General features: G+C 41.2%; 1 protein-coding gene across 2 annotated transcripts in view; it reads right to left on the reverse strand.

The window, feature by feature from the left end:
* Positions 1-3,139: 3,139 nt before the first annotated feature.
* Positions 3,140-20,806, reverse strand: part of LOC122927317 (gamma-glutamyl hydrolase-like) — a 30,453-nt gene continuing 12,786 nt past the window's right edge. Inside the window, exons 7-11 of one of the 2 annotated variants that reach the window (XR_006387777.1) lie at positions 17,427-17,533; positions 16,948-17,041; positions 16,728-16,865; positions 13,554-13,686; positions 4,192-4,219 (exon numbers count right to left, since the gene is read on the reverse strand). Coding sequence is in view for 1 of the 2 variants with exons in the window: in XM_044279044.1 (XP_044134979.1) it covers positions 4,098-4,219; positions 16,728-16,865; positions 16,948-17,041; positions 17,427-17,533 (461 nt within the window). In the remaining variant the exon portion in view is untranslated. Of the gene's footprint in view, positions 4,220-13,553; positions 13,687-16,727; positions 16,866-16,947; positions 17,042-17,426; positions 17,534-20,806 lie in introns of both variants that reach the window. The other variant, XM_044279044.1, reaches the window with a different exon arrangement.

Consider the following 20,806-nt stretch of genomic DNA (forward strand, 5'->3'; position numbering starts at 1 on the left):
GACAGCAGCATGAGGAGACCACAGAGTGGCCCATTGACATAGTGGTGAGGTGGCAGCAGCATGAGGAGACCACAGACTGGTGAGGTGGTATCAGCATGAGGAGACCACAGAGTGTTGATGTGGCAGCAGCATGAAGAGACCACAGAGTGGTGAGGTGGCATCAGCATGAGGAGACCACAGAGTGATGAAGTGGCAGCAGCATGAGGAGAACACATAGTGGTACAGTAACAGAGTGGGGAAGTGGGGGGCAATACCAGTACCAGCTGAAGATGGTGGGTGGCAGTAGGAGCACCTGGCAGCAGGCATCAAGCGGGTGGGAGCATCAGAATGGTAGCTGAAGCAGGTAGGTAGCCAGAAGCAGGTCTCTTTTGACAAAGTTTAGGTGTTGCATTATGGATCATCTAGTCTGATGCATCAGGCACTGGTGTTTGAAAATCCTGGCTGATCCATGCCCGATTCAAATCACAAAGGTCAGCTTCTCTGCATTTTGGGTGGACAGGCGAGTTCTCCTTGGGGTAACTATGGCCCCCCGCCACACTAAACACCTACTCTGATGCCACACTGCAGTACGGGCAGAAAAGCTTGTCCAGGGCAAACTTGGCCGGTTGCAGCCACAAATAGAGTTTGGCTGCCCAGCAGTCCGGGGGATCTTCGATGTGGGGTGGCAGGGTGCACTCCAAGTATGCCACAACCTGCTGGTTCAGGTTCTTCTCTATGTCTAGCTTCTGCTGCTGGCGAGTACGTAGTTTCTTCAGTAGGCGGGTAAAGAAAACTGCTTATCTGCGACTCTAGACTTAAGTTGCTACTGATGGAGCTTATACTGCCACTGCATCCCTCCCTCCAGCAGCCATTACAGTGGAACGATTAGACCTGCGTGAGGATGGGCGATGGCGCACATAGGCAGCGGCCAACTGACTACAATAGTAGTTCAGTTTGTCCTACCTCTCAGTGGGTGGAAAAAAGGCCCCCATTTTGGACCAGTAGCGGTCTAACATGGTGGAGAGCCAGAAGTCATCCCTCTGCTGAATGGTGACAATTCGGCTGTCACTATGCAAGCAACTGAGCATGCATCGGGCCATTTGCGCAAGTGACTCGGAGGTACTCCCTGCCTCCATCTTCACTGCATACTGCCATGGTGTGTCTGGGTCCTCTGCCTCATTTTCCTTATCGCCCTGTAGCTCTTCCGCCTGCTCCTCCTTCTCCTGTCACCTGTGTAGAAAAAACTGCCATTTCTCTATGCATTGCTTGTGCTCGAATGTCCTCCTCCTCCTCTAGTTCAGCCCCCACAGGGCTCATGTGGCCATGAGATGTAGTCGCCACGTCTCCTGTCCCCTGGCCAGCCAGATTTAGCAGCATTTGTTCCAGGACATGAATCGGTAGAATGACGTTGTTCATCCTGTAGTCCTAGCGACTGACAAATAAAGTGACCTCCTCAAAGGGCCCAAGCAAACTGCAGGTGTCACACTTGCGCTGCCACTGGCTAACATCGAAGTTAAACAGGGGAGTACCTCTGTCTGTCTGTATCATCAAGAAATAGTTTAGAGCCTTTCTCTGTTCATATAATCGGTCCAACATATGGAGGGTGGAATTCCAATGGGTGGAAACGTCGCATATCAGCCTATGTTGGGGGACGCCGTTCTGCCGCTGCAGCTCAAGGAAGGTGTGCTCTGCGGTGTACGAGTGGCTGAAGTGCATGCAAAGTTTCCTGGACATTTTCAGGATTTTTGCAGATGAGGTGAAGACTTCAGAAACCGCTCTACAACCAGATTGAACACTTGCACAATGCAGAGTGCATCGCTCAGCCCTCCTTGACGCAGCGCAGACACCATGTTCTTCCCGTTGTCGGTCACCATGGTTCCAATTTTGAGTTGTCGAGAAGAAAGCCAGGATTCAATTTCTTGATGAGCAGTTCCTCACATGTGTGCCCAAGCAAACTAAGTGCAGAACAGCGTGACACCGCCGTGCCCTGCACATGTGGTATGCTGGAGGAGCACTGCAGTGGAGGCTGAGGACACGGTGGAGGCTGAGGACACAGTGGAGGATGAGGAGGCAGAGGCGGACATTGTCGCAGGACCAACGGTGTGAGAACTTGGATGGAGGAAGCAGTGTCACCTGGCCAAGTTGCTGGTGTGGCTGGGCAGGAACCACATTTACCCAGTGAGCCATAGAGGACATATATTGTCCTTGATCGTAGTTACATCTCCACATGTCAGCGCTGCCTTGCACTTTGGCAGACACCGACAGGCTCAAGGACTGGCCCACCTTCTGTTCTACAGAGGCAGGTTGAGGACAGTTGGGGGCACAGGGCCTGCTCCCGGACCATGCCAACTAAGCGTCCTGTCAGAGGAACCCACAGACTCTTGGCTGGAGTGTCTGATGTCACTTGTGACAAAGTCGAAGACAGAGTCAACAATTCAAGCACCGATGGGTTTCTGGTCAAGACATAACCGCTAGATGATGCTGGGAGCTCAGGCCTCTCGTTGCGACCCCCCCTTCTTCTGCTGCTACTTCTGCCTGCGACAGAAACATTTTGGCCACTGCCCGTTCCCTTTGAAGGGGCCTGTCACCTGTCTGTCTGACATACTGTATAATAAAATAATTTAATTAAAATTAAAATAATACACCCCAAAAAAGGCTGTAGTACAATGTAACTTAACCGCAGAATGGCAATTAAGACATATTCTTTTTACTATTAATAAACCCCCCCAAAAAGTAAAGCTATGTAAAATTTAACGCAGAACGGCTAATAGGACGTATGTATCTTTCCTATTAATACACCCCGTAAATGGCTGTATCACACAAAACTTGCACCCCAATCACAAGCAAGGTTTGCTAGAATTACTGATGTATCATATAGTGCAAACAACCTAAAAGCAGCAGTATAACTGCAACTTGGATCCCCAATTATGCAGCAAGGTGTAATAGAATCGTTCCTATTACCCAGGCTATATACTCCCCTATTGCACCCTGTTCTCCTTTTATAGCGTAAATAATGCCTCCCTATCCTTTCCCTACACCTTGAATAATCTTTCCCTGAACTTGTAAATCGATTTTTCAGCACAATGGAGTCTTTCATAGCACTGTCCCTAGCGCCTGCTTAAAATTACATATTACAGTATTTCAACCAGATAAATAAACATTCTTTTATGTTTTTTATTACTTTTTTTGTTGCTGTCCAAAACAATAAAAATCTTGAAATGTGATGCTTTCTGTAGATTTGCTGTATAGATTTAGACAGAACAGATTCATCTCATCAATCGAAAGTACAGTAGATAAGTTAATAGCAGCTCTATTGTACTGCTGGAGGCATAGATAAGGCAGGCTAGCAACATTATACGCTATATACACAGATACAATCTCCTGTCACTTTCTGGTCTCTCTGTACTCCATTGCCCCATGGAGCCTGTAGTAATCTACATTTTTCTGTCAATTCTGTCAACTGCCATTCATTTCACCTGTCATAAGAGCGCTGTACTGACTATAAAGACAATACAGGAAGGAGGTGTGTGTCTCCAATATGGCTGCTCTCTGGGAAGTTTAAAAAAAATGTAAAATATCTACAATGTTTAAAACTGATATTATTTTCTATAGACTTATGATACATCTAATGAATGAAACTAAGGCTGCTTTCACACTAGTGGCAGCACGGACCCGGCAGACTGTTCACCCGCCGAAACAGCCTTGTGCACTAGCGGCAGCACGGATCCGACAGGCTGTTCACTCGCCAGAACAGCCTGCCGGAGAAGGCTGCCACTAGTGTGAAAGTAGCCTAAATGAGCTCTCCCTCAAAACATGAACATCAACCCTTAGAGAATAGAGGTGGTTGTAGACACTTGGGGCACTGGTACAGGGGATGAGGTAGACAGAACTTAATGTGGTGATTGAGAGTGCAAAGAGACCCAGGGCATGTACCCTTGGTACCTGGTCCTATGAATACTGCCTCAGACAGGCAACCAACCAGAATACAGCATATCTGACATTATTTAACAGGAGAAATCTGTGACACTCCATCCATATGTAGGTCTGTGGTTCTTGAAGAAAGATTTTAATCTTGATACTGTCTTGATAAAGCCTTGGTCAAGGTTTGTCAGAGATGACTAATCGAAGAAATACGCCTGCTCATAGCCACTGATATTAGCTGTGTACGTCACTGGCCAGTTATAGATCAGAGCCAATTCTTCCTCTTTGGGGTTTGAGAAGCGATTTGCATTCTTTCGGGCTGTAAGACAGAAGAAGACAGTGAAAAATCTTTATAATTATTGTATTTTTACTAAGAATTGTGATGCCAGATCCTCCATGACTCCTGGCTGCAGTCTACAACTAAGAGATCATCAACAAAACTTATAGGTGGATGGTTCCTTTGGATCTTGTTACTACCTGACGAAGTTAAAGTTTTTTCTTTTGTTCTTTTTATTCCTCTCTCTCCAGTTTGGGTGGGGGTTGAGAAATATATGTGCAGTGGCCAGGTTTGGGCTTGTCCGAAAGCTACACTGGGTTCCCTGGACACTATCAAGGTATCGCCATGTGTTGCTGTTCACTGGGGGGGGGGGGGGGGGGTGGTAAGGTGTGGTGCACCCCAATGGGAAATAAGACCAGTGAGTCAGGGTCTGCAGTTAACCAGTGTTCTTCTTTAGTGGAGGATGTCAAGTAAAAAAACAATAGAGGTAAGGCACTGATTTGGCTTCACCAGTTTCCTCTCTGGCAGAACAAGGTTCAGCACTGAGGAAAGTCCTGAGCTAGCTGCCTTTTTCTCTCTCTCTCTTTATCTCTCTCAGAAAGCTTATATCCTGGCCCAAATGGCTGGTGGTCCAGGGTCAGTGGCTCAGTATCTCCATCTAAGCATCCTATTCCGGTCACTCATGCAGTCTGGCAGAGTCTCTTCTACAAAACACTTGTCACAATCTGCAGACAACTAGGGGCTCTGACTGCTCTCCTTAGATACAGTTTATAACGTAACTAGAACCTTCTAATGGGAGGGGTGGAGTAGAAAAGCACAGCCTAAACAGAAACATTGTTGCAGTTTCAGTCTGCCATAGACTTATATAGAGATTCAATAGAAGCCTATGGGAATGAACAGTTTTTCCAGACATAAACAAGCCTTCGGATGTAAAAAAAATAAAAAAATAAACAGAGCTAAACCAGAAAGTCAGAAGGTCAATGTGTCTATTTATATTCCTCCAAAATGTTGCTTAGTCCCTTATACTAACTGTGGGAGATTTCTAACTTCTCATTATATAGGTAAAAAGTGTAACAGCGGCTGCTGTACGCTGCTGTTCCCCCACTTATCGCCGCAGTCCCGGGCACCGAGCTCAGCGGTGACCTGTGGTCGGTGCTTCCCATTTCACCACTGTCTTCCTGGGCTCTGTTTCTGTAGGTGGTAATGCTTTTGAGAATTTCGCTCCACAGCTTCCACTTAGCCCTAGACACAGCAAGTTTGGCTGATTTTGTATTACACTGCTCTAAGGGCAGAGCGCATCACTCCCTGGGCTGTGTAGGTTAGGTCAGGTGACCTCGATGACCAACCCTGGCTCTCCTGCAGGTATTTAAGTGATTCAGCCCCTTCCCAGTTGCCTCAGTGTCAAGGTCCTTGAGTGTGCTGGTTTCTGATACTCTTGTGTGCTCCTGATTTGTACTTTGTTCCTGGACTCTGCTTTTCATCTGATCCCTGCCTGCTTGCCTTGTCTCTCCTGTTGCTGACCCAGATTGCCTGACCTATACCTGTGCCGCCTGCCCTGACCTTCTGCCTGTCTGACTACGCCTCTGCCTCATCCTTCAGTACTCACTGTTGCTCCTAGTAACGACCCTGCCTGCCTGACTACGCTTGTACTTTGGTACCTACTCAGGTATCTCCTGGTCCACCTGGACCAGCTGCCACTGACTCGGGGATTGCTCTGGAGTAGCCCCTGGCAACTACCCTAACGGCTCAAGTCTATCCTCACCACCAGAGGCTCTAATGAAGACACGCCCTGTTGTGCCTTTTCATAGTTAAATGCATTGATATCCAATTATTTTAGTCAAGATGAATGTTCATTCCCTTTAAGAGCCATGCTCGACTTTAGTTACAATTTTGTATGTCTTGAGAAGGCCACAATAAGGTCACACGAAGGTTTCTACTTTTTAGTGTTATTCTTCTCATGAATGTACCAGTCTGAAAAGAGGCCTCTTTGTCTACTTATAAATTTATGACGGGAGTTAAAGATAAGCTCTATGCAGCTGGTGATAATTACCTATACAATTAGGCATTTATCAATGAAGCAAATATATAATATTCATGTATTCATTTAATGAACCTTAGTCGTTAGCATAAGACAATCAGTAGAACATATAATATATATTATATTATACTGTTATATATTATGAAGACAACATGTATCCAGTATATTATATATATTTCTCATTAGGAGAGTATTCGTCTCTAAAAGAGTGTCTGTGAAGATGTGTGTTTTGTAACAATTATTCACATCTTTGGTGTAACAGGAGATACTGGTATCTCTGTGAGAAAACAAGGAGGTTCAAGTTATTTACGATACACAAATAAACAATGTGAGAAACATTTAGAGAGACGCCTAGAGGTCTGTCTCTAATTGCTACAAGTGTCAAATCTAATCCCTATAGCCTTGAATTAAAGCTTTTAAGGTCAAAATGTATATTATACCTTTATTCAGACTTACAGAAGTTAACCCTTTATACTAGGATGCAAAAAGCTTACACAGCAGTGCCACCTAGGTATGAGTAGGTGACATTACAACAGTAGCAAAAGTGCATTCTGGGTAAGGTTATGATGTCATTTCTTATCAATAGTCACGCCCATCCGATTATCATTGGAAACTTCCAAACTAGGAAGGTGTGTCTAACTGATAAGTTTGTGTTCATAAACCATACACAGGGGGGAGAAAAATCACAGAAAAATACACACAAGAAAGAGAGGAAAGAGAAGTTAAGCTCTTTAGAGGGGTCTATCAAGATGAAAGCCATGGTGAGATGTGCTATGATGGACCACCCAGCTTTCCTAGGAGCAGAAGTGAGATTTCTACTAGGACTTGGTAAGAGACACAGAAAATGATATTTCATTTTATTAAGACTAATTGGATAGTGTGGGTGAAATTATACCATCTAGATTGGCGAATAAATAAATGAATTAATTGATCATCTCCATATTGAGATGTAGTCTTAGGATATTGTGAGGCTTCATTCTACATGCAGAAGAATCAAGACTCATAATCTAGCAAAGCATTAAATAATTGCTTAGATATATATATACAGGAAAGACTTATTTCAAAGTCCTTCCCATTTAAGATATGATCTAGGGGGGCGTGGCTTGGCTTTCATGCTGCACGGAAGCTAAAAAGCAGAGCTCCGGCTTATCGCTGCCCAAAACCACAAATTAAAGCGGATCACAGAGAAAGGGCGGACGCAGGAGTTGATGAGGAGTGGGAGAAAGGGACGGAGGACCTTCTGGCAAAGTTTGGACACGCTCGCCATCGCGCTAGCAGGAGGAACGGAGACCGGACTGCGACGAGCGGGAGGAGGAGAAAAGGCGCGAACAGCTGCAGAGGGAGACGCCGGAGGAAGTAGCCTGAAAAGACTCACCTCGCAAGCATTCTGCAGAGACACCGGCGGTGAAGCGCCTGACGGCATCAGCAGTGCAGCGACGAGAGGAACCCCCACCAGCTAAGTAAAATCAGTGAAAGCAAAAGGGGGAAAACGGAGCTGTGGGGACACAGAGAGGCCGGTACTTTAAATAATCTGTAGTGAAGCAGAAAGGACTGCAAGCAACAACACAAATTAATAGAGACTCACCATATATCTAGCAGACAAGCATCCATTGGGAGCTTGCTAGTGGGCCTTTGGAGGGGTCTGTGGTCAGCAAAAAGAGGTTGGGATACAGGCTTAATCCTGGACTTTGAGGAACCTGTCATAAACAGCGCAGCCTAACCGTCCACAGGCACAATAGAAAATAAAAGCGGCCCCTCTCACCAGAAAATCCTCTTACTTCTATACCTCAAGCTGCATAGAAAATTAAGGAGGTATCAGCTAAGCATTTCAGACAAAAGAGGAAAGAAGGTTAAAGGCACAGACAAGTACAGATAAGCACACAAAAAAAAATAATATTAATTAATACAAAGGTATTACCTAATAAGTACGAAAAACCTCCTATACAATTTCAACATCGCAAATCGTACTGTACTATGCACCAATATAAACACAGCCACCCATATCAGACAAGAGGAATAAGTAATTTTGATCAACAAAGTACTCCTTCAAGAACTTCAACTTCTACTCATTTTTATGAATACGAGCACACGGAAGTCAACAGAATGCATAGCTCACAAAAAAGCAAAGCAAACGGTTCAAAAATAAAGCCAAACAAATCCATCAACAACAGATTTTCAACAATAGACAACCTAGATGACAATTTAGACGATGGAAATCGCTCAGATAACTCATCCGATACCTCAAGCCCAACCAAACAAAAAGCAAGAATAGATCAAAAGAAAGATTTAACAAATAAAAAAGAACCCTCTGCCGTCACGGAAGACATTACTACTGAATCAAATACTGATGCAGATTTAAACTCTATCACAGCTACGGACAAAACTGCTTCCGAATCCTTCATAAAAGAAACAATACTCCTCCTCCACAAATCCTTCTCCAAAGAAATTAACAACGCTCTTACGGCTACAAATGTTAAAATAGGAAAAGTAGAATCGAGAGTATCACATATCGAATCCAAGATGGAACAAATCTGCAAATCACATAACGATATTGCTGACGCCACCAACAATAACTCTGACGACATCGAGAGATTACAAATGAAATTAGCAGATCTGGAAGACCGCAATAGACGAAACAATTTAAAATTCAGAGGTATCCCGGAAAATATTCAACCATCAGAACTCACTGCCTATTTACAGAGATTGATGGCGGTGGTGCTCAAAGACTGTTCTCAGCACGACTTGGAAATAGATAGAGCTCACCGCCTACCCAAACCAAGAGGAATGGACCCGTCAATACCAAGAGACACTATAGCAAGAATTCACTTCTTCAAGATTAAAGAGCAGTTTACTCAAGAATTTAGGAAAATTAAATCCTTGCCGGAAGAGTTCAAAAGTATTCAAGTATACACAGACCTCTCTCAGTATACTATACAAAGCAGGAAAAAATTTCAGAACATCACTAATACACTTTGCTACCATAATATACCCTATAGATGGGGATTTCCGGTCAAACTAGAGCAGTTTACTCAAGAATTTAGGAAAATTAAATCCTTGCCGGAAGAGTTCAAAAGTATTCAAGTATACACAGACCTCTCTCAGTACACTATACAAAGCAGGAAAAAATTTCAGAACATCACTAATACACTTTGCTACCATAATATACCCTATAGATGGGGATTTCCGGTCAAACTATTAATCCAAGATGGAGGAAACACGAAAATAGTATCCACAGTAGAACAAGGTCTAGATTTACTGCAAAGATGGGATATAGCAGTTGAAGACACAGGACTTTCCTCTAAAGGAGCACAAAAGAGAGAAAGACAGCACCGAGATAACCCACGCTGAAGAGTTAATCCCCAAAATAGGAACTCTCCTAATAAAATTAATAACAATACTCTAAATGCTAATATGGGCAGGACAGCCAAAGAGCATTCACTTACCAAGCCTAACTGTTAGAAGTTTGTTTTTCGTGTTATACAATTAACCCCAAATTGTGTAGCGGATAGCTACTCTAAGTCTTTATACTATTCTTTATTAATAATAGTTGTTTGTAACATCGGTAACCCGGTGCTAAGTTATTGTTTGCTATAACTGTTATTGTTTGGATCCTCGAACATATATTGACCAGTCCTTGACACTGACCTTTAACCACTGCACATTTTTTCTCCCTTGCTCTCATATGTATACCTAACATTGATCGAATTGCTAAGCTAGAACTCATCTAAGGATCGAATATTTGTCAACAACTCTTTCATTGTGTGGAACCCCGACCTCAATAGGGTAAGACCAGACAATATATTATTTATTTTTATTTTCTTCTCTTTCATCTTCTCCACACAAACAGATCTCTCGACTGTCAGATCGAGAAAGGGAGAGATCAGGATGACACTACAAATCTTAAGTTACAATGTTAGAGGATTAAATAGTCCTCATAAACGCTCCTTCTTAAGACACGACATACAAAAATTTAGACCTGATATTGCTTTCCTTCAGGAAACACATTTTAAAAGCGATGCTCACCCCCAGATCAGGATTCCAGGGTACTCAAAAATTTACTACTCAAATACAAGTGCAAAAAAAGCGGGCGTAGCCATTTTAATCAAAGACTCAGTAACTTTTCAACTGATCGAACAATGTTATAGCCCAGTAGGTAGATACATCATTCTTACATGTAAAATAAACAACAGCACTTACACGCTAGTCAATGCATATGTCCCAAATAATAACCAAATTAGTTTTTTAAATAAGCTAATGAAAAAAGTAAACAGATTACAGAAAGGCACCCTACTGATAGGAGGAGATCTTAACTCAATTTGCGATCCACAAATAGACACGAATGGCAAAAGGAACAAAAATAGAACTATCATCACTAATTGGCTAACAGAAAATGCCCTATACGACGTTTGGAGATGCTTCAATGCAACAGAGAGAGACTACTCCCATTACTCACAAAGTCACAATAGTTACGCAAGGATCGACATGTTCCTTACAAAAGCCCAAACCCTCAACGAAATACCACTGTGTAAAATAAACAACATCACGTGGTCAGATCATGCATCCATCACCCTTGAAATAAAATTGTCAGGCCATCAAAAAAATGCCCCTTATTGGAAAAACAACACCTTCATCCTTTCAAACCCAGAAACGCAAGGAATTATTAGAAACAAACTAACGGAATTTTTCGAATTTAACCAAAACTCAACAGATGACCCAATACTATTATGGAGGACACATAAAGCCTTTTCCAGAGGGATTATTATTCAACAGACAGCCAGATTTAATAAAACACACCGAAAAGATATCAATGAAACCCTGAAAAAACTCAGTTCCTTAGAGAAGTTGCACAAATCAAATAACTCATATGTCACTTTACAAGCCCTTACATCCACCAGACTCAAACTACATGAACTTTTGGTTAAAAAACATTTAACAACGACAAAAAACATAGTAGCGAAATACTACAGAGATTTCAACAAACCCTCAAAGTTAATGGCCAGCCTCACAAAGCCAATTAGATCCCAATTTAGAATCAACCATTTAATCAATGATTCGACAAAGGAGAAGATATCTAACCCAATAGAGATTGCAAATCAGATTGCACAATATTATAAAAACCTATACAACTTAAAAGATGACACCACACTATTCCACCCAACTCAAGCACAACACAAACAATACCTAAACAATTGTAAACTACCAAAAGTAACTAGAGATGCTAAAGAATCACTTAATGCGCCCTTTACAGATGCAGAAATAGGAGCGACAATCAAGACATTAAAGTCGGGTAGATCCCCGGGACCTGATGGTTTCTCATCAGAATATTACAAAACATACAGTGATGTCCTGATTCCTTACTTAGTTAAAACTTTTAACAAAGCCAGAGAAGACGGTGAATTTCCCTCAGAAATGTTGGAGGCGAACATCATTACACTTCCCAAACCTGGGAAAGAGCCCACGTGTCCCGGAAATCTCAGGCCTATATCGCTGTTAAATACAGACATAAAATTATATGCAAAATTAATAGCATATAGAATACAGGACATAATACCTTCTTTAATACATATGGACCAAGTGGGCTTTACTAAATATAGACAACCATATGACGGATCTAGAAGAGTTATAGATCTAGCTTGCTGGGCCAAAATGAAGAAAACGCCTTCCCTGCTCCTCTCCTTGGACGCAGAGAAGGCGTTTGACAGACTTCATTGGGAATATTTGAAATCGGTCCTCAGACAATTTGAATTCCCGGAAAATTTCATTAAGACTATTTTCTCACTATACTCGAGACCATCAGCTAGGGTCCAGTGCAATGGAACTTTCTCAGATGCTTTTTACATAAGTAATGGAACCCGGCAAGGATGTCCCCTATCGCCGATTTTATTTATATTAGCTATAGAACCCCTAGCTTCAAGCATTAGGAACAATGGAAAAATTGAAGGCATCAAAATATCCGGCAGAACATACAAAATTTGCATGTTCGCAGACGACATGATCCTAACATTAACAAACCCAAATCAATCTGTCAGAGAGGTTCAAAAAGAACTTAACAATTTCGGGTTAATATCATATCACAAAGTAAACCAAAATAAGTCACACATATTGGGAATAAGACTGGACAAAAATATTATAGCCAAAATACAACAAAACTACAACTTTATTTGGAACCCTAAATCAGTAACCTTTTTAGGAGTAGAAGTAGCTCCAGATAAACAAACACTAATAAAAGAAAATTACCCTAAACTGCTTACCGAAATACAAAAAGAAATAAACACATTTTCAAACCGAGAATGGAGCTGGTTCGGTAGATTGATACTCTTCAAAATGCTCATTCTGCCAAAAATCCTCTATAAATTTAGGACAATACCAATATCGCTACCCTGTACCCTTCTAAAAAAATTACAAGCCCAAGCCTCCTCCTTTATTTGGAAAAACTCAAAACCCAGAATCTCGGCACACATCCTTAGTAAAAAGATTTCAAACGGAGGCATCGCATTTCCAAACTTAGCAGCATATCACAATACCACCCTTATAGCACAATCCATAGATTGGTTTAAAGACAAAGATAAACTGAAACCATGGTCGCAAATAGAAACAGACTCCCTCCAAACTTCCGATTGGCCACAAATTATAGTAAATGCCAATAAATTCTCTGACTTACCGAAGACGTGTATACCCACTATTAGAGCAACACTAGAAGCTTGGAACCTACACCTCAAAACAAACAGAAACCTTCCAAACTTGACAAAACATGATGTAAAACTAACACATCTTAAACATTTTACAACACTAAAAAACATAGATCCATGGATGGACATGGGAATCTCATCCCTTAAGCAAATAATTAGGGACAATAAGATCTTAGAATTTGAAGACCTCCAAAATAGCTTTCACTTAGCTAACAAAGATAAAACTACCTATATTGCTTTAAAAACCCTCACACAGAAATATATCTACCACACAACTTATCAAATCTATTAGATATATCATCTAGCCAACAAACAACAAACCATTTCAAAACAATATATGATCTAGCAAACAATGATATATCACAAGATAAACTTGTCTATCAACAAAAATGGGAATCAGACTTGAATAAACCTTTGAACGCACACCAATGGAGCAAAGCAATGATCTTGCTTAAAAAAGCCACTACTTGCACCAACCACAGAGAACAATTTTTCAAGACAATATCTAGGTGGTATTACACACCAGTAAAGCTACACAAATTTTACAACTCATGTTCGAATATGTGCTGGAGGAATTGTAACCAATGTGGTACTATTTTTCATATCTTTTGGACATGCCCAAAGTTGGGAAAACTTAAAAAGGACTTACATGAATTAATCAGCATGATAGCAGGAAAAAACATTCTGCTTACTCCGGAACTAGCCTTACTAAATATAGGAATGGAAGCGATAGACCCATCAGTCCAAACACCCATAATGCATATCTTCATAATTTACCGCACCTAGTTAGCAAAACATTGGAAAACAAATATGATCCCTAAAGTAAGTGAAGTTACAGAATTAGTATAAAAAAACTACATAAATGAACATATACATGCAACAATAAGGGGGAAGGGAGGTATTATGGAAAGAAAATGGAGGAATTGGTTGTTCTACTATGCAAAATAAAAATTATGCATATAACAGAGGTCAAGGACTGGTCAAACCTTTAAACCACTAAATATGTTAATGAATATGACATACAAATACGTACTCACAACAGAGGAATGTTAATAATGTTTTCTAAAATGTTTTTACTTTACTTTTACTTTTAGTTTTTCTTTCATATATTAATTTCATAATTTTCTTTTGTATTATTTCTTTACTTGAACTAATTAACATACTTGATCAGTGACATAATAACTGATTTTTATTGTATGTACAATTAACTGCAATACATGTAAAAGTATGATTCTCATGTCCTATTGACAGCTATTTGTCCCAACTGTACTTCTGTACATCTGTACATATACACAAGTATGCAAAACTGTTTTTCTCTCACTAATGAAGAAAATCCAATAAAAACTTATTATGACTAAGATATGGTCTAGCAATGATCCTAGATCCCTGTTATTTGTCTAAATAGTCTTACCAAAGTCATATGTGTGAAAATAGTCCAGGATGGGGCGGAAGGATACAGTTATCTCTTCTAAGTTATATCCTTGGATGGATTTGCCCATGCCTGAAGTCATGTGATGTGTAGTTGGTTAGAGGGGGCAGAATGTATTTAGCATTCCATATTGATGTCTAGGATTAGACATGCCCATCCTGATATCATGATGTTTCCTCTGAACAGCAGTACTGTATATAACTTATGTTCCTACTTTGATATCCTAACCTAATAATAGCTTTGTTATAATGTGACAAGTTATTTCCACTCACATGTATTGTTAAGCTTGTAATGCTTTATATTAATGCTATATATATTCATTTGCATGTATCATTGTGTTTATTTACTTATTTATGTTTATAATCTTGTAACCAATAAATCTGCATATTTTTATAATACCTGTGTATTATTGTATAATGCAGAACTACATGTTTTATCATTAACGTCATCTCACGTCAAAAAGAACTTATTTATCTGAGGAAATAGTCGGACTCAGATGTGAATTGTATCGATTAGGTCGTCCACAATTCACCAGGTCATGATTTTAAGAATTTATGACAAATTTCATAAATTTTATTTTTTATGATTAATTATTTTTATGACCATAAATAATAATCCTTAATTGAATTATTACAACCCGACAGCCCCTCCAGAGTATAGCCAGTCAGTGGCACAGTGGGTTTACCCACGCTGATCCATGACAGAAAGTCTGAAAATCTCTTAGTATTAGCTGGTTGTGCATTAATCCTTTGCATAGAGGAGTGCAATAACTGTGCAAATAAAAAGGATACACGGTATTACAATAAACATATAAGATTCAGTTCAACAGTATAAAACTGTACACGTGCACACAACAGCATACATCACAGTGCAAGTTAAAGGGGTATTCCAGTAGATAAAAGTTATCCCCTATGCACAGGCTAGGGGATAACTATCAGATTGTAGGAAGCAGCAGGGGCTATGGGGCCCCCATTCTTGTGATTGGTGGGGCTCCCAGCACTAGGACCCCCACCGATCTTAAATTTATCCCCTATACTGTGGATATGGGAAATCTTTTATCTACCCCTTTTAACCTTTCAAAGTGCAATAAAGCAGGGAGTTGGTGGCTTTGCATAGTAGCAATAAGGGCAAATGTCCACAAATGTCCATAGTTAAAATTACCCTTTCTCCAGGGCACTACACTTATAACTATTATGTGTTTTTTGTACAGTACAGACATGATTGTCGATTGTGAATGCATTTAAAGGGTTGTCCATTTTGGGTAACCCTTATTTTGGTCGAAGGGTTCCTTGAAAATAAATTGATCACAGTGATTTATCTGCAGGACAATCAAGTGTAGAAATTCCCTACAGTGCCACCCCAGAGGAAATGAAGCATTAGGCCCCATGCACACGGCCGTTGTTCACGGCCGTGTGCGGGCCGTGGAACCGCGGCCTGGATCCCTCCTGAGAGCAGGAGCGCACGGCGTCACTGGTTGCTATGACGCTGTGCGCTCCCTGCTGCCGGCACAGTACAGTAATACACTGGTATAGATCATACCAGTGTACTACTGTATTGCGGCGGCAGCAGGGAGCGCACGGCGTCATAGCAACCAGTGACGCCGTGCGCTCCTGCTCTCAGGAGGGATCCAGGCCGCGGTTCCACGGCCCGCACACGGCCGTGAAACACGGCCGTGTGCATGGGGCCTTACAAGGTGCTCATTGAAGTAAATAGACTTTTCTATTTAACGCATGGGTCCTCCAGAGAAGGCGATATTCTTTTCAGTTCTTCTCAGCTCCATAACATTGATGAAAGTGATAAATGAGAAACTGTTGACCAACTTTGATTTGATCATAATTCAGCTTATATGATCGCTCAGGAGTGGTTGAAGATCGAGCTGTCAAAATGCAGGAGCAGGAGCAGGAGCCAAATAGTAAAAAGTTACCAAAAAGGATTTTAACTTAATTACATACATTTCAATAAAATAAAAAAAAACTAAATGTATCCATAACCAGTTTTAATCTACCCCATCAGGGGATTTTCAGTTAAAAGTATAGTTAATTTTGGGAGTCCTCTGTTTAGGATCCTCATGTTTTGGTCAGAGTGGAGACTGGTAGTAAAGAGTGTCTCTCTCGATGGAAGACCTGTTCTGCATTACATAGACAGCCTATTGATTTTAATAGTCACTGTGTAATACTTCATTTCTCCTGTAGTGGGGGTATAGAGAAAGTGAACACTCACTACCCTATAGATGTTTTGTGATTGGCTTAACATCAAGAGACGCTCCTAACACATAGTGATTTCCCAAAGTAGAGAACCCCTACAATAGGACACAGGAGCATGAATGCATAAAAATGGGACTTGTGCTTTAGTAAATAAAAAAAGTCTATTAAATTAAGGACCTCCCATGATTACCTTCATCCACAAAGAAATTTGCAAGATATTGTGATATCCAAATAGCGTTGACAGAGTGTGGAAAGGCAAGATCACTGCGCCACTGGAAGCGGTTCACCTCTGGATGCCATTGTACTGCATAGATTGGATAATCCCGAGCTGTGGGGATGGAAGACATTATTATGACTTCTAGAATCATTCATAATCACATTTATTGTGATGCTGCTGGAAAGCTGCTCACCCTCCATGGTGGATATGAACTCCACATCATCCTGATCCTGGTTTGTAGATAGGATACGGTAAAATGTTGCAAGCTTTTCATTGGCAAGGAAGGTCTGTAGACAACACAGTGGAGAGAACAGACACCTATTAGGAAGGGTTTTCCAGGACTTATTGATGACCTAATGTTAGGTTAGGTCATCAATATCAGATTACGGGGGTCTCACTCCCTGCACCCCCACCATAAGATAACAGAAGGAGCCATGGTGGGCCATAACTATCTCAGCTATTTTCAAATGAATGGGACTGAGCATGCAGTACATTTTCTGGACAATACACCATGTTTGGAGATATGCTCGTTCTCGGTATGGGTGGAGATGCCAGTAGTCAGACCTCCACCGACAGTATCTAATATTGATGACCTATCCTAACAATAGGTCATCAATATTAAAGACCTGGAAAACCACTTTAAGCAGACATTGACAATTGTGTAACTAGTACCTTTGGGGTGATTCCAAAATGGTGGAAATTTGCTGTTATATTTTCTTCGGAGACTGCATGCAGCAGCTCCAAGGGAGCATGACGAAACATTTTGCTGGAAGAGACATCTGGTCCAAAAAGAGATATAAGAGGTAGAAACAAAGGGCAGGATGTGAGAGAGAAATAAATAGATTGATGATGATGACGATGAAGACAGATGATACATAGATCGATAGATGGATAATACAATAAAATTAGATTAAGATAAGATTAGATAGACAGACACAAATGGTTGAAAGGGTTTTCCTATCTTCTGGATAGGCCTTCAGTATCTGATCGGCAGGGGCCCAACATAAGGCCCCATTCACGCAACAGTATTTTTGGTCCGTAACTTATCTGCAAAAAATGCAGACATGCCCGCAATAAAGATAGAATATGTCCTATTCTTGTCCGTTTTGCAGACAAGAATAGGGATTCTTGCAATGGATCTGTAAAAAAAAAATTGATGCAACGCGGACATCATCCGTATTTTTGGCGCATCCGCGTTTTGGGGACCGGAAAATACATACGGTTATGTGAATGCACCTTAACACACAGGTTCTATAATGAACTATTGAAGACAAATTAAAATAAAGTACATAGATAAATAAGTAAAATATATTTAGAGATCATATTCACTCTGACAGCTAGTAAGATAATAAGGCTACTGGGATCCTAAACCAGCCATCAGAGATTACCTTTTGGGGGGACAGTTATTATGGCTGTTAAATTCGCAAATTATGGCACATGCCATATTTGCACCACAATTAGCAACTTTTTCAGCATGTGGCCACTTTTCTGAAGTGGCAAAAAAGGGGCAGGGATTGGCTAGAGGGGTGGAGCCTATCAGAGCCTGCCTGATTTAATATAATTTACGCCAGAAACTGGCATAAATTATAGCTCGAGTTGGATTTGAGATTCTGGCGGACAGAGTGGCAGAGATGAGACTAATTTATTAAGAGACATTTGCCTACTCTAGTTCATGGGGGATCAAGACTGGCATATGGGAATGCCAGTCTTGATAAATCTCCCTCAATGTCAAGGGGCCCCCATAGGAATTTGTTGGTGGCTTAGTCACTGGCATATTCAGTTTAAGGGTTTTTGCCCTAAAAATTCAGGGCAATTTTTTTAGGGGTTGGTTCCCCAATATTTGCTCTTCTCCTCTCTTGTTCTCCTCTCATGTTCCCCGGTTTCTGTTTCTTTCTCTTTCTCATCCCCCCTCTCTTTTATTTATTACAGCAGCACTTTCAGTGGCCAGATTTGGCGGTGACCCCAAAACTATGCATGGTCCTCTGGACATTGTCAAGGTGTGATCACTTATATACAGCTTCTAGCTGAACTAGAACCTTCTAGTGGGAGGGGCAGAGTGGAGAAGCGCAGCCTAAACAGATAAAATGTTACAATTTCAGTCTGTCATAGACTTGTATAGCGCTTTAATCTAAGTCTATGGGAATGAGTAAGCAGTTTTTCCAGACATTGAACATCTTCAGACATAAACAACAGAGCTAAGGCTACTTTCACAATTGCGGCAGAGTGATCCGGCAAGCAGTTCCGGCAAAACGTATGCCAACTGATGTCATTTGTAAGACTGATCAGGATCCTGATTAGTCTGAAAAATGCCTGATCAGTCAGAAAAATGCATTGAAATGCCAGATCCGTCTTTCCGATGTCATCCAGAAAAATGAATCCGGCATTTATTTTTTCACTTTTTTTCGGTCTGCGGAAGGTCGGATCTGCCATTCCGGTATTTTGAATGCCGGATTCAGCACTAATACATCCCTATGGCAAAAAAAAGGGCGGCATTTAGACAAGTCTTCAGTTTTTTGGCCAGAGATAAAACCGTAGCATGCTGCGGTTTTATCTTTTACCTGATTAGTCAAAAAGACTGAACTGAAGACATCCTGATTCATCCTGAACGGATTGCTCTCCATTCAGAATGCATGGGGATATGCCTGATCAGTTCTTTTCCGGTATAGAGCCCCTAGGACGGAACTCTATGCCGGAAAAGAAAAATGAAAGTGTGAAAGTATCCTAAACCAGACAGTCAGGAGGTCAGTGTGTCTGTTTTTTTCCCTCCAAAACTTTACAAAGATAAAAAAAAAAGTCATAATGTCTCTTAGTAACAGCTGGCTGTGTATTAAACCCACAGTGCAGTGCACATAAACATCAACATTGTAAATGAACAGGATATATTAAAATAAACATATAAATGCAGTTCAGCAATAGGAAAAAGTGCACGCAACAGCATAAATCACAGTGCAAGTTAACCCTTCAAAATGCATTAAAGTAGGCAGTTGATGGCTTTGCATGGTAGCAATAAGGGCAAATGTCCAGAGTCCAAAGTCAGCTGAGCAGAGCATGAGCAGTTTAATCTAGTTATTTCTAGTCCAAGAGCGGGGAGATTTTAATCTATTTATTGGCTGAAGTTGTCAATTGCTCAAAAAATCCCCTTTATATTGCAGTGTTTAACAGTGGTTGGAGTCTGTTCGAGAAGATTTAGGATGAGCCCCCACCCACCCTTTATGCTTTGAACTGTGTTTGTTAGCGGGAGTTTTGTCACCAAACTAATTCTGGCTGGACTGGTTGATATAATATCTGATGGACTAATTGATGATTTTAGTATTTTATGGGTTTTAATGAAAATATTATTTTTTATGAACTCATTATGCTAATTTATTGAAATATTTACACGTTACTAGTGTTGGGCGAGCATGCTTGGCCGAACACTAGTTTGGCTCGAGCATCGCAGTGTTTGGCCGAATACCGCGTGTGCTTGAGCGCAATGCTCGAGTCTCCTCCCCGCACGTTTGTTGGCTGGTACGCAGCCAATAAATGTGAAAGTAAGTACTGCCATCCACTGTAATGACGTAGCCATGTTGGCTGCTGGCATTACAGTGATTGGCTGGCCGGAACGCGCCATCGGGTGCTATATAGTTCGGCTCAGTATTAGTCAGGGAGAGCTGGAGAGCAGAAGGGAAAGATAGTGTAGGGATTGAAATAGCAATATTTAAGTTTTTATACTTGTTATAGACCCAAAAGTGCTTTTAAGGACTATTGTGTGTGGCATCAATATATATTTTTAGCGCAACCTAAATTGCTAAAACTTGTTAGAGACCCAAAAGTCCTTTTAAGGACTATAGTTGTATCTGGCAGCAACCTGCTCTAAAAAGCTTGCAATTGATTGGCCGCTGCAGACAGCGACAGTATCTGCGCTACATCTCCTGTGTAACATGTATGCAGCCTAAAAGTATCAGTGTATTTTTTCCATAGACAGTGTCCGCTGCGGACATTTACATGACCTGCGCTACATCTCCTGTATAACATTTGCGTATCCGAAATATCAGTGACATTCAGTAAAAAAA

This window comes from Bufo gargarizans, chromosome 2, assembly GCF_014858855.1.
Source record: "Bufo gargarizans isolate SCDJY-AF-19 chromosome 2, ASM1485885v1, whole genome shotgun sequence".
In the NCBI taxonomy this organism is placed as follows: domain Eukaryota; kingdom Metazoa; phylum Chordata; class Amphibia; order Anura; family Bufonidae; genus Bufo; species Bufo gargarizans.